This window comes from Diabrotica virgifera, chromosome 3 (genome assembly GCF_917563875.1).
Source record: "Diabrotica virgifera virgifera chromosome 3, PGI_DIABVI_V3a".
Lineage (NCBI taxonomy): Eukaryota > Metazoa > Arthropoda > Insecta > Coleoptera > Chrysomelidae > Diabrotica > Diabrotica virgifera.
In genome coordinates, this window is record NC_065445.1 from 5,579,165 (window position 1) to 5,594,459 (window position 15,295).

Sequence of the window (15,295 nt, forward strand, 5' to 3'; positions counted from 1 at the left end):
CCTTGTACCCTGAAAATGTACCTCTACCATATATTGCCTCTTAATGCAGGGGAGTTCGTTAAGGGGGGCCGAAAAAAAAATCTATCCTTAGAAAAACTCGAAATCGTCAGATTAAGATAAGGTAAGTTAAGTATATGCAAAACAGTGTATATTTAAAAAATCAGACGATTTGAGCGGGGCGTAAGGAAATGGGTGAGTCCCAAAGTTTCAAAAGAAAAAAGCGAATATTTCGCAAAATGAATGACAGATCAAAAAACTAAAAAATACGTGCTCAATATTTTTCAAAAATCTATCGAATGCTACCAAACACGACTTCTTAAGGATAGGGGTGGAGGGTATATTTAATATTTTAAATACGAATCCCGCGATATTTCGCGAAATAAACATCAGATCGAAAAACTGAAAAATATGCTTATTCAGTATTTTTGAAAAATCTATCGAATGGCACTAAACACAATCCCCCACGGAGGTGGGGTGGGGGGTTACTTTAAAATCTTAAATGGGAGCCCCCATTTTTTAATGCAGATTTGGATTCCTTACGTAAAAATAAGTAACTTTTATTCGAGACATTTTTTCGAATTATGGATAGATCTGGCTATAATCTAAAAAAAAAAGAATGTGTGTGTACTTTGTACGCATGTAAGAAGTTATACTTCTATTATAATATAATCTAACTTCATATTATGATTTTAACGAAATCAATATACCTATCTACTTTAAACAGTTTTTTTGTATTGAATTTAAATATTAAACTAATTTTAAAAAGAACAAAAAGAATACCAAAAATTAAAAAAAAAGGATGACGATCTCTAGGCGAATGCTCTACCGATCTCTATAATAACATGCTCTATAATAACAGTGATATGGATAAGCTTTTATATGAACTTCATTATGCTATTGAATATGAATTCCTTTGAACCACACCTATAATACATTCCACAATATTTGAAATTAATTTAATAATTTCGCATATTTATTTGTAATTATACATAAGTTTTCGAGTGAACATCTCCACTCTGATAAGTCTTCACATATTTTATTGAATATATTATTCATTGTTTCAAATCCAGTTTTGTTCCTTACAATATTTTCAATACTATTAGTGGTAGATTCCCACTTAGATAAGCTTAAAAGGCAATTTAAAGTATGTGTCCATAAATGTAAAGGGTATTTCTTTTGAAAACAGTAAAGGAATCGAATTTATGTATTAAAAATTGATAGTTTCTAATCTTCCCGATCTAAAACCATCATTTCCTCAACTAAAATCGCGGTGCAACTAGAATCCCCAAGCCCGCAATTTGACAACACGTGATGGCGGTTTGATTGTCTGGTTCTCTGTAGTTCTCAACAGCAGCGTTTAAATTCAAGACCTGCCAACTGCAACCCTCGTCTTGCATCTGCCAAATGTCTACGGTGGAAATGTTTAACTGAAACAATTGCGTTTGATATTGTGTATAACATGAGGGTGTATAGTGGTATAATGAAAACGTTTGATACGTGGAACAGTATCTTTCAATAAACAGACGGGTTGCTAAATGCCACAAGAGTTAGGGGAATCTGTTAAAATTTCAATTTATCCCTTTAAACACCGATTCATTAAAGACTGTAAAAAATAAATATCGACAAAAAAGATGTTATTGGGGTATATTTTTATCATCTTGATTTGTGAAAAAAATACAATATTTCTTCTTCTTCTTCTTGACTGGCTTTAGGTACAACTCAGGATTAGTCTTATATAGCCCTCTACCTTCCACGATATTGCTCTTCCATTTCCCATTTTTGTACCCCATCATCATCATCATCAACCCGTACTCGTCCACTGCTGGACATAGGTCTCCCTCAGCTCTTTCCATCTTTCTCTGTTTTGTGCGGCTTGCATCCAGTTGCCGACAATACGCTTCAGATCGTCAGCCCATCTGGTTGGTGGTCGTCCTCTGCTCCGTAGTGCTTCTTCTCGTGGTGTCCACTCGACAATACGTTTTGTCCATCGGTTGTCTGACAATCTGGCGTCCGTTGTTTTTGTTCTACGACGTATTTCTTCGTTTGGGATTCGGTCCCTCAGGGAGACACCCAACATCTGATGCTCCATAGCCCTCTGAGTTATGCGAATCTTGTTCACTACCTTTTTTGTGAGTCTCAATGTTTCCGCTCCATAAGTGAGTACAGGCAATACACACTGGTCAAAGATTTTCCTTTTCAGGCATATGGGTAAGTCCGATTTAAATACGTAGCTCAGTTTAAAAAACGCTGTCCAGGCTAATCCTATGCGACGTGGGAGCTCGCACGTCTGGTTATCTCTTCCCAACCGAATTTCATGTCCCAAGTACTTATAAGATGCAGTCTGCTCAATATCCATTCCATCAACAACAATATTACGATTTAGCACCAGATTAGTCATTATTTGCGTCTTGTTGATACCTATTAATCTTTAGTCCGACCTCTAAGGAAGCGTGATATAACTTGTTCAACATTATTATTGCATCATCCATACGATCGGCTATAAGGGCGATGTCATCTGCGAATCTCAAATGACTGAGCTTCTCTCCATTTATATTGATACCATATTCGTTCAGATCTGCCTTCTTAAAAGTGTGTTCTAAAAGGGTTGCGAACAGCTTTGGTGAGATGGTGTCTCCTTGCCGTACTCCTCGCTGCACACAGAATTTATTAGTTCGTTGATCAGAGAGTCTTACGCTACCCGTTGCATTGTGGTAGATATATTTTATCATGTTAGTGTAGCGATGGTCTATTCGGCATTCTGTCAATGCTTTTAACATTTTCTGCTGGTTTATGGTATCGAACGCTTTCTGGAAAGGCAAATGGACCCGATGAGGTTCCTACTGAATTACTAAAGCTCTTGAATGATGAATCAATAGGTATAATATTGCACTTATTTAACACAGTATACAATACTGGTATTATACCTCAAGAGTGGCTGCTGTCTACATTCGTTACACTGCCAAAGAAATCCAATGCAAAAGAATGTTCAGAACATCGAACAATATCTTTAATGAGCCATCTACTAAAGATATTTCTAAAAATCATCCACAACCGAGTTTATCAAAAGTTGGAGTCAGATATTAGTAATACACAGATGGGGTTCAGAGAAGGACTAGGTACTCGAGAAGCTCTCTTCGGTTTGAATGTTCTTACACAAAGATGCCTAGACGTTAATCAAGAAGTACATGCATGTTTTATCGATTTTGAAAAAGCGTTTGACAGAGTACGAAAAGACATAGATAATAAAGATCTGCGAATAATTCTCAACTTATATTGGAATCAGAAAGCTAACATCAAAATAGAAAACGAGATATCAAAAGCAATAGAAATACGTAGAGGAGTAAGACAGGGATGCATTTTGTCACCACTGCTATTTAATGTATATAGTGAAAGCATCTGTCAGGAAGCCCTTTTGCAAGCAAATGAAGGAATCGTAATCAATGGAGAGGTTGTAAATAATATTCGATACGCAGACGACACTGTACTAGTTGCAAGAACAGTAGAAGAATTACAACGATTACTTACAAACATAAATATTGCTTGCAACAATTATGGCATAAACATTAATATAAAAAAAACCAAGTATATTGTCTTCAGTAAAATCATGACACAACCAGCACATATTAGTATAAACGGCATTCAAATTGAAAAAGTATCAAGTTATAAATACTTGGGAACTTTAATAAACGAAACTGGAGACCAAAACAATGAAATAAAAAGACGTATCGAAATTGCCAGGGCCACCTTCATAAAGATGAGAAAATTATTCTGCAACAGAGATATAAGCATCCCTCTACGATTAAGAATGCTAAGTGGCTACGTATTTAACACGCTATTATACGGTGTAGAGGCCTGGACTCGCAAACAGGACAACATAAAAAATATTGAAAGTTTCGAGATGTGGTGCTACCGTCGAATGCTGAAGATAAGTTGGGTTAATAGAACCACAAATCTTGAAGTAATACGAATGATAGGAAGAGACCCTGAAATTTTATTAACGATAAAACGAAGAAAACTCGAGTATTTGGGTCACCTGATGAGAGGTCATAAATACGCATTACTTCAAAATATAATGCAAGGAAAAATAGAAGGAAAACGGAATCCAGGCCGTAGAAGAATGTCGTGGATGCGGAATTTGAGAGAGTGGTTTGGCTGCACCACTAATGAACTTTTTAGATCAGCTGTAAACAAAGTCAGGGTAGCCTTGATGATTTCCAATCTCCGATAGGAGTGGCACAAGAAGAAGAAGACGCTTTCTCGTAGTCCACGAATATCAGTGCCAATGGTTTGTTGTATTCCGCCAACTTCTCTATCAAGTTTTTTATTACCAGTGAGTGGTCGTTAGTGCTATATCCGGATCTAAACCCAGCTTATTCTCTAGGCTGATAGAAGTCTAACTTAGCCTCCAGTCTTTCTTTGATAATTTTTGTGAAAAGTTTATATATGTGTGATAGCAGACTGATAGAACGGTAGTTTTTTAGATCTGTTATGTCACCTTTCTTGTGCAATAAAACAATGACTGCATTGTTCCATTCGATGAAAAGTTTGGCCAAAACCTGGATAATTTTATTTCCACCTTGTTTGATTGCATCGATCACTACTCCGTTATCGCCAGGGGATTTATTATTTTTCATTTCTGAAAGTGTCTTTTTAACTTCGTATGGTGTTACTTCTGGCATTAATTCTGATCCCTGGTTTGTGATTTTGGGTAGGGGCTGATCTGTTGTACCCCAATCCTAGATAAATCGGCGGAATTGAAAAATGAGCAGAATTATTGGTGGTCCCAAACCAGCAAAGATATGGCGACTTGTAGAGAAGTAAATATCTTATGAATGGTTTTTACAGAATCTTAATTTTACAAATCCTTTAAAATACGAAATAACCAACTACGATATTTATTTATAGATTGGTAAATAATAAAACATATAATCACTTGTTTACTCGAGAAAGTAGAGCACACAACGGTGTGCATTTGATGACCTAGTGGTTTTCTGCATGTAAGCAATAACATATTTTATATAATTAATTAAACTTTACATACTCAGAGGAGTGTGTATGTGTGTCATAATAATTTGGTGTTGATAAATAAGAGGACGCGAATAGATTGGCGAGAAGTTAGTTAGATTTGGGGATTGTCTGAGAGTGACAACTTGGGTAGAATACAATAGTTACCGTTATCAACTGAGTACCATCAATATTAGCAACTGTAATTGACAAATAATAAAATAATGATGAGTAAGTATAGTGTATCCAGTTTTAACTAACCCCCTCCTAAATCAACCCCTATTTCATTATACACTTGACAATGATTTACTACTCCCTCTCAATATCAAATAAAGTTTAAGACTTTTCGGACGTCGTCTACATTTCCTCGAGGCATAACAATAACTTATCTCGACCTAAGTAACCGTCATAAACAAAGTATTCCCCACAACAAAGCCAAGGAGGAAACACAAGGATACATAAACAACGCTATCTTCGACTTACCTATCTACAGTGAGAATGTGGGCGTCTCGCCTCCTTATCCAGGACACCGATTTGTTTCCTAACTGCTTGATTTTGCAGGGGATGTAAGCGTGTGTTCCTAGTTGGGTTGTGATATTCGTAGTTGTGGTGGGATCGAAGTATGGACCCGTATATAACCCTGTGAAACGTTTTACTGCATAAGCTGCCTCTCCTTCGTGGAAGACTGGAAGAGAAACAATGTATTAGATAAGAATGTAGTTGATAGAAATGTTTAAGATGCCAAAAAGGTATAGAAGTTGAATATTATACATTTATTTGTGTGTGGGCGTGTGGCGTATTTTATACAGTACGGTTTTATACAATAAAGTATGGAAACAAAACCATCTGTGACACCCCGTATGATATAGTATAAAATATATTTCTGAAGCTATTTCAATATAAATGAATCAGATTAAATAAATTATTAGAAGAATTTTTTTATTTAGCAACAACATTTTTGTTTATTTTAGTAGTATTTTGTATTTTGACAACGAAACCCGATTTGGGCTTCGAAACGTTAATAAAATCATTTTTTTGGTAAAATTGTGGCTTATTTTCCATTAAAAATAGTTTATTATAAAATATAGGTTATGTACACTCCCCGGCACAAAATTCCGCCACTAAATATTTTTGTAAAATCAATGGGAAAATCCCAATAGTTGGCTGTATACCATAGTTTAAAAAACTCATACAGAAGTAAAAACTTCAAATTGTATTCTGGTTTTATTTTATTTAGCGTATGGCTTAAGTATATCACAGAATATATTTAGATTTATGCATTATACAATGCATCACAAACAGATGTCCAATTTTTTTATATATTCGATTGACCCTTCGGTTGCCATTACAAAGTCTATAGGGTCGCCTGTGTATGCTCTGCGTGGGCAGTCCTGAACAATGTGACTGATCGTCTGTCTTGCAGCGCCGCAGTCACAAGAAGGCGAGGGGAGTTTACCCCATCTGTGGAGGGAGTCGGCGCATCTTCCACAGTTTGTTCGAATTCGATTAAGGGCTGCCCAAATCTTACGGGGACGTTCAAATTCGCCAGGTTTCCCTATGATGTCCGGTAGACTATGGTAATGCGGATCTGTCCTACTTTCCCAATCTTCTCTCCATCGGGTATTTAAGTCAAAGTTGGATTGCTGCAGCGCTTGAGCAGATTGTAGAGGGGGTAACCTGGATCGGAGACGGTTTCCAAGAATATCGGGGATGTCTTTGTGGACTAGAAGCTGGCGACTGTCCATTATTTTGTTATATTCTTTAACCAATGCATGTTCGCGGCGTAGGTTGGGTGGTGCTATATTACTAAGGGTAGGTAGCCACATTGTAGGGGTGGGCTTAATTGTGCCTGTTATCATACGCATAGTACGGTTTAGTTGGGTGTCGACCAGGTGGGTATGCCTGCTATTTAGCCACACTGGAGCACAGTATTCTGCCACCGGATATATCAGGCCAAGAGCAGAGGATCTTAATGTTGATGCTGTGGACCCCCATGTAGTGCCGCAGAGTTTCTGTATTATATTGTTGCGTGTTTTCAATTTTGCTGCTGTTTTCGTCAGGTGTTCTCTGAATGTGAGCGTTCTGTCTAGAGTAACCCCAAGGTGTGTGTGTGTAGAGGAAAGGGATGGCCTTAGACGCAGTCTATTAGCCACAGAATTTATTTTTATTCATACGCATATTTATATTAGATGTATATAAGATTAAATATCGATATTAGCTTCTTTAACGAAATTTATTATAGCATCGAAGACGAGTTTATTATTACTAGATAACAGGGAACCGATGTTGAGAGGGAGAGGTGTGTTGTGTTCTATTAAGGAATTATATAGTTTAAAAATAGCTGTGCTATTCTTTTGACACTCCAGGAACATGTGGTTAATGTCACCTATGGACATGTTGTCACAGTCACATAACGGGGAGTTAAGTATCCCTAATTTATGAAGGTGCGCCGGAAAACGGCCGTGATTCAATTTTAAGCGAGTTATAACTGAAGTATGTCTTTTGATATAATCAAAAGTCGTATGCGGTATTTTATTTGGAAGTTGTGGATAAAGCTGAAAATAAAGATTTTTCGATGTCTTGCTAAAATTATTGTAAGATTCTGTCCATCTGTCTTTAATAGATTTTTTTAATTTAGTACTTAAGTCGGTATGTGAAAATATTTTTACGAATTTATCTGATTTACAAGCTTCTTTCGCTTCATAATCAACCCTTTCGTTACCGATAATACCGCTGTGACCTTTTACCCATATGAGAATTATTTTTTTATTTTGCTGATTTAATTGGTACAATAAGTTTTTTATTTCACAAATTAATTCTTGATTATATATATTTATTGGAGGTCCTTCAATAGCTTGCAAAACGGACTTAGAATCTGACATAATACAAACAGTTTGAACTGGATTTAGCGTGCACCATAATAGGCTTTTTTTAATCGCCAAGGACTCGGCGCTGTAAATAGAAAATATATCCGCTAGTTTAAATTTTTCGACATGATTGATGTGTGAAACAAAAAATGCTGCACCTATTCCAACCTCACTTTTGGACCCATCTGTAAATATTTTAGTTACATCCTTTCCAAAAGCATTCAATGTGGTGGTGAGTATTAGGTTATTTAAATTAGGGATTTCTGAATATTCAGGGTATATAATTGTTGGCCGAAATATGATACTTTGATAACTATATTGAAATATTGGATATTTGGGACTATTTAATATAAAAATTTCATAATGGTTGGTATTAACAAAGCCATCTGCCAAGGGAGGGGAATTTTTTATCCTCCAATAAGGTGTTGTAAGATTACAAGTGTTAATAAAAGCTATTTTTCGGATCATACTCGTATTAAATGTTCTGTATTTAATTATTTGTTTTTCAGCTAAGTACTGTCTACGTATATTTAATGGGGGTTCTTGTATTTCTGCAAGGACTGCTTGGTTAGGCGATGACATCATTAGACCCATACAAATTTTTAAAGCCTTATATTGTATACGATCAATGGTGATTAGATTCGTTTTGGATGACGCCCCGTATAATGTACAACCATAGTCCAATATGGAACGAATATATGCTTTGTAGAATGTATACGATACAGTAACATCTGCTCCCCATTTTTTTTTGGAAACCACTTTTAGTAGATTTATGCCGTGTTCGGATCTTTTTTTAATATATTTTATGTGGTTAGTCCAAAGCAGTTTTTTATCTAGTACTATACCTAGGTACTTATATTCGTCGACGAATGGAATCGTGAACTCGTCTAGACAAGCAGCTCTAGCAGTTCTAACTCGGTGACGAGTAAAACATACCAAGGCAGTCTTATCCTGAGAAACACTGAATCCCATGTCATTAAACCAACCTGTTATCAAATGCATACATTCATTTAAGTCATCTAAACATTTCTCATATGAACCATGGCTGAAGTAAAAACATAAATCATCCGCGTATTGTATCATGTTAAATTTATCACCTACTAACGTATGCAGATCTGCAGTGTATATATTAAATAAAATAGGGCTCAATACAGACCCCTGAGGTAAACCGTTACATACTGTGTGTGGACCATGTAATACGTTATTATGATCACGTAAAAATATTTTTCTATTATGAAAGATACTTAAGATATTGGTACATACAGTTTTATTAATTCCAATTTTTTCCATCTTTTTTGATAAAATATTTAGGTCAACTACATCATAGGCCCCTGTTAGATCTATGAATAAACATAATGTATATAGGTTTCTGGAAAAACTTATTTGTATATCTGAAACTAAGTGACTCACCGCATCTATTGTTCCCCGTCCTCTGCGAAAACCATATTGAATGCTTGGTAAAAGGGATCTATATTCCACAAAATGTTCTAATCTAAACTTAATTAATCTTTCGAATGTTTTGGTCACGCATGATATTAACGAGATTGGGCGGTATGATGATGGAATTTCTGGATCTTTATAAGGTTTAAGTAACAGACAAATTATAATATTTTTAAAGCAGTCATAATATTTTTGTTTCCTCCACCAGTCATTAAATAATTGCAAAAGAAAATTTTTAGCAGAATATGGTAAGTTATAAATTATTTTATAAGTAAAGCCATCTAACCCGGGAGCTGTGTTCCGACTATTTTTGATCGCTAAATCCAATTCGTCCATTGTGAAAGAAGTAGACAATTCATCTTCATGATTAAATGGGAATTTGTTAACTGATTTAACCACAAAATTAGAAGCAGAAGGAGGACCTATTTTGTTTAGTATTTCCTCTATTAATTTTTTTGAAAGAGGTTTTTTGGGACAATGAAAATTTTTATTATTTACAGCTTTAACGAACTTCCAAATTTCAGTTAGTGGTGTATTTTTATTAAGTTTATTTAGGAAGTTAATCCAGCTACAACGTTGTTTGTTTTTAAATAAACGTTTAGCTTGGGCAGCTACGTTTTTATAAACTAAATAATTATTATGATTGGACAGAATTCTATAATTTTTTAAGGCCGTTTTCCGTTTTTCTACCATCTTACTACATTCCTGATCCCACCAAATTGGTCTTGGGGAAATGGGAGTAAAAGATTTTTTAACAGGCATAGACCGAGTCGCTGCATTGGAAATCATTTCGAAAAATGTTGATGCATTACTTGTGTTATTTTCAGTAAGTAACTGAGTAACATCTTTTTCCAAGAGTGTTTGGAATAATTCCCAGTCTGCGCATGTGTCATTCCACTTAGTGGATGGGTTTATTGAAAAATTTGAAGGCTTAATTTGGATGTCGATAGCTATTGGGTAGTGGTCCGATCCCATAGTGTCATCTAAAACCGTCCAAGTTAATTTATCAACTAAAAAATGAGAGGTTAATGTTATGTCAACAGCTGAATGATTTCCACTAGAGTTAATTCTAGTGGGAGTACCATCGTTTAATACAACAAAGTCTAGATGATCTATTGCATCTACTAAAATTTTACCATGTCGATCATCAGGTATAGGTCCCCACCTATCATGGTGCGCATTAAAGTCTCCGCAAAAAAGAGTATGGGACTTGAACTGCTGAAATAATTGTAGCCAGTCGGTAAAATTGACAATCACGTCAGGTGGTCGGTAAATAGACACTATTGATAAGTTTATAGAAGGTAAAGTAATTGCGCACACTTCTAAATCTATGTTTAACGGCTGGATGATATTAACCTCTTTAAAACCGAGCCCTTGCGCTACAAAAATACCAACGCCACCATAACCATCAACTCTACATTTTTTAACTAAATTGAACCCTTTCAAAAAAAAGTTTTCGTCAGGCTTAAGCCATAGTTCTGATATAACAATGATGTCAATAGTTGTACTGTTAACAAAATTAATTAAACTTGCTTTATTTGATTTTAAAGATCTGCAGTTCCACTGCAAAATATATAGTTTGTCTTTTTTAATATTATGGTCAGGAATCGGGAAGGTTAATAATATTCGGATTCAGATCCACTAATATTAATGTCCATTCCATCTGTGTGATTGTCGGTATCAAACATATTATTAACAAATTCTCTTATATCTGATTCTGCAAAAGAAACTGGGCTAGACGGAAAACTTTTTTGAAGTTGTTTAACGAATGTAGATAGTATAAGTACTGACTTTTCTTTATAGTTCATATATTCGTCCCTATAAGGATTAGGAAGAACAGTATTAGCATTTGATTTTAATTGGGGGGTTTTTTTTATTGGTGACATTTCTGTAGTGGGAGATAGTGGGGAAGGTTTTTGTTTTTTGGAAGTAGGAATATTTGTTTTGATAAAGGGTTTCCTTAATACGGCTGAAGAACTCTGAGAAGATGTTTGCCTTACTTCAGGCAATGGTGGAAAGTTGTTAATATTATTTAACACCGAGAACCTGTTATTCGTAACAATTTTGGCATAGGAAGGATTTACATACATATTTTCAGCTTCTTTAAAGGAAATGTTTTCCTGAGCCATAATATGTTTAATTTGTTTTTGTTTTGTGAAAATAGGGCATTTACGGGAGATTGAAGTGTGTTCATTGTTTTTACAGTAAATACAAACATTTTCTGATTGACACTCATCTTCCAGATGATCCAAACCTGTGCATTTTTTGCATCTGCTTTCTTTAGATTTGCACTGTCTGGCCGAATGTCCATAACGCAAACATTTAAAGCATTGGACAACCGGTTGTACATAAGGTTCTACTTGAAAGTTACAAAGATTAATTTGTATGTTTTGTGGGATTTCATTGCCCAGAAATTGTACTATAATCATTTGTCTGTTAACTAAACTGGAATTTCCGTCTGAGTCTATAATTTTTCTTTTCATTCTTTGAACGCTTACAATTTGTTTATTGGAAATGATGGCTTTTAGTAGATACTCCTCGGAGAAAGTCGTATCAACCATTCTGACGATGCCTTTTTTATGGGTGTAAAATTTAGGGATATATGCTACTAAGTTATTTTGATTTATAACATAATGATTTACTAGCGAATTAGCGGATTCCATAGTTTTAAATATGACTTTTACGCGGTTTATTCCTACCGATTTTATATCCTCCACTTGTTTACTTAATTTCTCCTCCGGGAGTATATAGTGACCAATTTTAATTGGGAAAAGCCTTCCAATATGTTTTTCTTTACTTTCCACGAAAACAAAATAAGGACCTTTATCGCCTGGTCTATAACGATTTTCTAAATCAATAATATTATTATAACTAGAATCAATATTTTCTTTTTCAGCATTGTTCGGACAATTATTTAAATTTAAATCGGGCGGTTTCCCGCCCGTATTTTCCCCCATGGTTTATAAAATATTAGAAATGTTTTTAAATAATATTTGTAAATAAAATATATAAATCGTAAAATCAAAACCAAACTCTTAAATATAAATAGGAAACAATAGTTGAAATACTAGGTATTTCAATTAAAATATAATTAGCAGGTAATATACTTATCTCAGCAAAAAGTAAAAATACCAGCACACGAATTTATGTCCGCACTATTAGACTGATGAATTCGAACTGTGTAACCCCAAGGTATTTCGGGTATTTATTGTGTTTTAACAGCTTGTTATTAAAATACACTCGCAATTCTCTGTTTGCCAACTTGTTGTTTAGATGAAAAGCTGATACTTCAGTTTTTGTAGTACTTGGCTGTAGTCTCCATTTCTTAAGGTATTCGCTGAGGATGGATAAGTCATTCGTGAGAGTGATTTCTGTAGTTTCCAAAGATTGGTGGCTTGTTGCAAGGGTCCAGTCGTCAGCATATCCAAACTTCCGAGATTCGGTTTCAGGCATGTCAGCAATATAGAGGCTGAAAAGTAAAGGGGCAAGGACAGAACCCTGTGGAAGACCATTGTTAAGTTTCATCTGTCTACTCGTCTCCTTTCCCATTATAACCTGGAAGGCTCTGTTGGTCAGCATGTTGTCAATGAGGTTAATTATCTTTCTGCAGGGGATAATGCGGGCCAGTTTATATATTAATCCCTGTCTCCAAATAGTATCATATGCTGCTGTTAGATCTATAAATACTGTTGCTGTCTTTTGTTTCTTTTGAAAACTAGCTTCTATAAAAGTTGTTAATGACAGCACTTGGTCCGTACAGCTTCGATGAGGGCGGAAGCCAGCTTGTTCAATGGGGACATTTTCTAGTATCCTGTGACTAATTCTGTTGAGGAGAAACTTTTCTAATAGTTTATATACCATGCTGAGTAGAGCTATGGGGCGGTAGTTTTCTGGCTTATCGTTTGATTTGCCCGGTTTCGGAATTGCAATTATCTTTGTTCGCTTAAGTGAGAAAGGAATGTTACCTGACTGAAGTATATCATTAAAGAACATTGCAAGCCACTGTTTCGTGTATGCACCACTGTGTATCAAGAACTCTGGATGGATACCATCAAAGCCAGGTGCTTTACCTGATTTCATTTCTTTCAGCGCATGTGTGATTTCAGAAATAAGTATTCTTGTTGAATATTCGGAGTTCGTTCTGTTCATTTGTTTTAATGCCCTTAAGTCTCTTTTCACGTATTCATGTATTCTGGTATAAAATAGTTTATTAAAAAACTATTTAAAATTAAACTCATTTTTTACTTCTGTATAAGTTTTTTAAATATTTTTGATTACGTTTGACAATTTATAACTTTTTTATTTGTATTCTGATTTTCAAGATTCTTACATCAGTTTGTAGGTACATATATTGGTATCGTTTGTTACTATTCTTTTAACAAACAATTTTATCTACTCTATGTCATATTATGTGTAAGTTTTTAGTTTGTGAAAACTGTCATTATAGATAGCAGTGCGTGAAGGATTTAAAGTGTGCGTGAAGTAACAATGTATTTTAAATGGGATTTACTTTTTCGCACTGTTTGTAACTTTCGAGTTGTCATGGTGACAATCCTTAACTTTCGCGTTGGCATGGTGATGACAATATGAGCAATGAATTACAACAAAAGTTTTGACAATTTTGTGGTTTGAAAGTAGTTAGAATTTTTAAATGTCAAAGTTCTAAAAATTGTAGAATAGACATGAATTCGTGTGACGAAGGGTTACAGCTTTTTCTATTTGTTTATCGTAGATAAAATATTGTATGAAACTTACGCGATTTATAGCACTCGCTCCGTTGTCGCTCGTGCTCTAAAAATCGCGTGCGTTCGCAAAAAGCATACTTCACGAACTGTTTCATAAATAACTATTTGCTTATATGGCATTATACGCGGTGAATAGAAGCGTTGTATTTCCTCTAACTAAAAAATTCTGTGAAAATATTGAAAATTGCCTAACTGTTGGTCTAGGATTTTTGGTTGCAAGCATGTATTTCGTCTTCTCTTCATTTATTCGAAGGCCTGTAGGCCAGACTACCTGTTTCTTCCTTGAGCTGGTCTCGAATGTGACGGACAGTATATAGGGCAAACATCGCAATAGTTAAAACAAAGAATAACGCAACACAAAAATCACTGTAAGACAAAGAAAAATTATTGTATAGCACAAAGGAGCGAAATCAGTGTCGCTTCGTTTGTAATACGTTTGACATACAAGACCAGCATCATACATTTACTGATACAGTTGAAAAAATAAACAATCAACGAAATATCGAACTTCCGAAATAAATGTAGTTTAAATTCAAGCCGCAGACCGCATTCCCGATATTTTAACACTATTCCCTAGTATTATACAACAAACTTGCACGGTCGATAAATACTGAAAATTTCGAATCCAATTTTTCATACATATACAGGGTGCTTGATTAGTAGGGTAAAGCTCAATAGCTCCGCTATAGTAATAGATAGCAATAAAAGTTAATAACAAAAATTTTAGCCACCTTTGAGCTTCACATTACAAAACTAGTTAGAATGTTACAGGGTGTTCGATAACACAGTGGCAGACCTAACATATGTTTTTTTTTTTTAAATGGAACACCCTATATTTTATTTTAAATTCGAAATCCTGTTAACTTCTCCATCACAAAAATATAAAGGTTTGTTATGTTATATAGGGTATTTACAAAGTTTTAACCAATTTTATATGAAAATCGTAACAAGTTCAACTCCCTGTATAAATAAAAATAAGCAAAACAACAATGGTTTATTAATGCCATGATTTTTAACGAATTGTCAAAATTTTCAAGAATGGTCGATATTGCTAATTTTCTTTATATCAAATACAGGGTGAGTCAAAACGCAAGTACATTATTTTTTCAGTAATTTTAAATGGAACACCCTGTACTTTATATCACTATTGAAAAGTACCATTACCGTACTTTAATTTGTAGATAACATCCCCTATGTCTAAATTTATTAGTTTTCAAGATATTTTCATTTTTTAATGGA

The 15,295-nt window shown here is 34.8% G+C and overlaps 1 protein-coding gene across 11 annotated transcripts in view; it reads right to left on the reverse strand.

Annotated features, from left to right (window-relative positions):
* Window positions 1–15,295, reverse strand: part of LOC114326616 (hemicentin-2-like) — a 1,177,760-nt gene that overhangs the window by 108,429 nt on the left and 1,054,036 nt on the right. For all 11 annotated transcript variants that reach the window (XM_050647788.1, XM_050647791.1, XM_050647781.1 and 8 more), the window contains one exon: window positions 5,488–5,689. In XM_050647788.1, coding sequence (XP_050503745.1) covers window positions 5,488–5,689 — 202 coding nt within the window. The remainder of the gene's footprint in view (window positions 1–5,487; window positions 5,690–15,295) is intronic.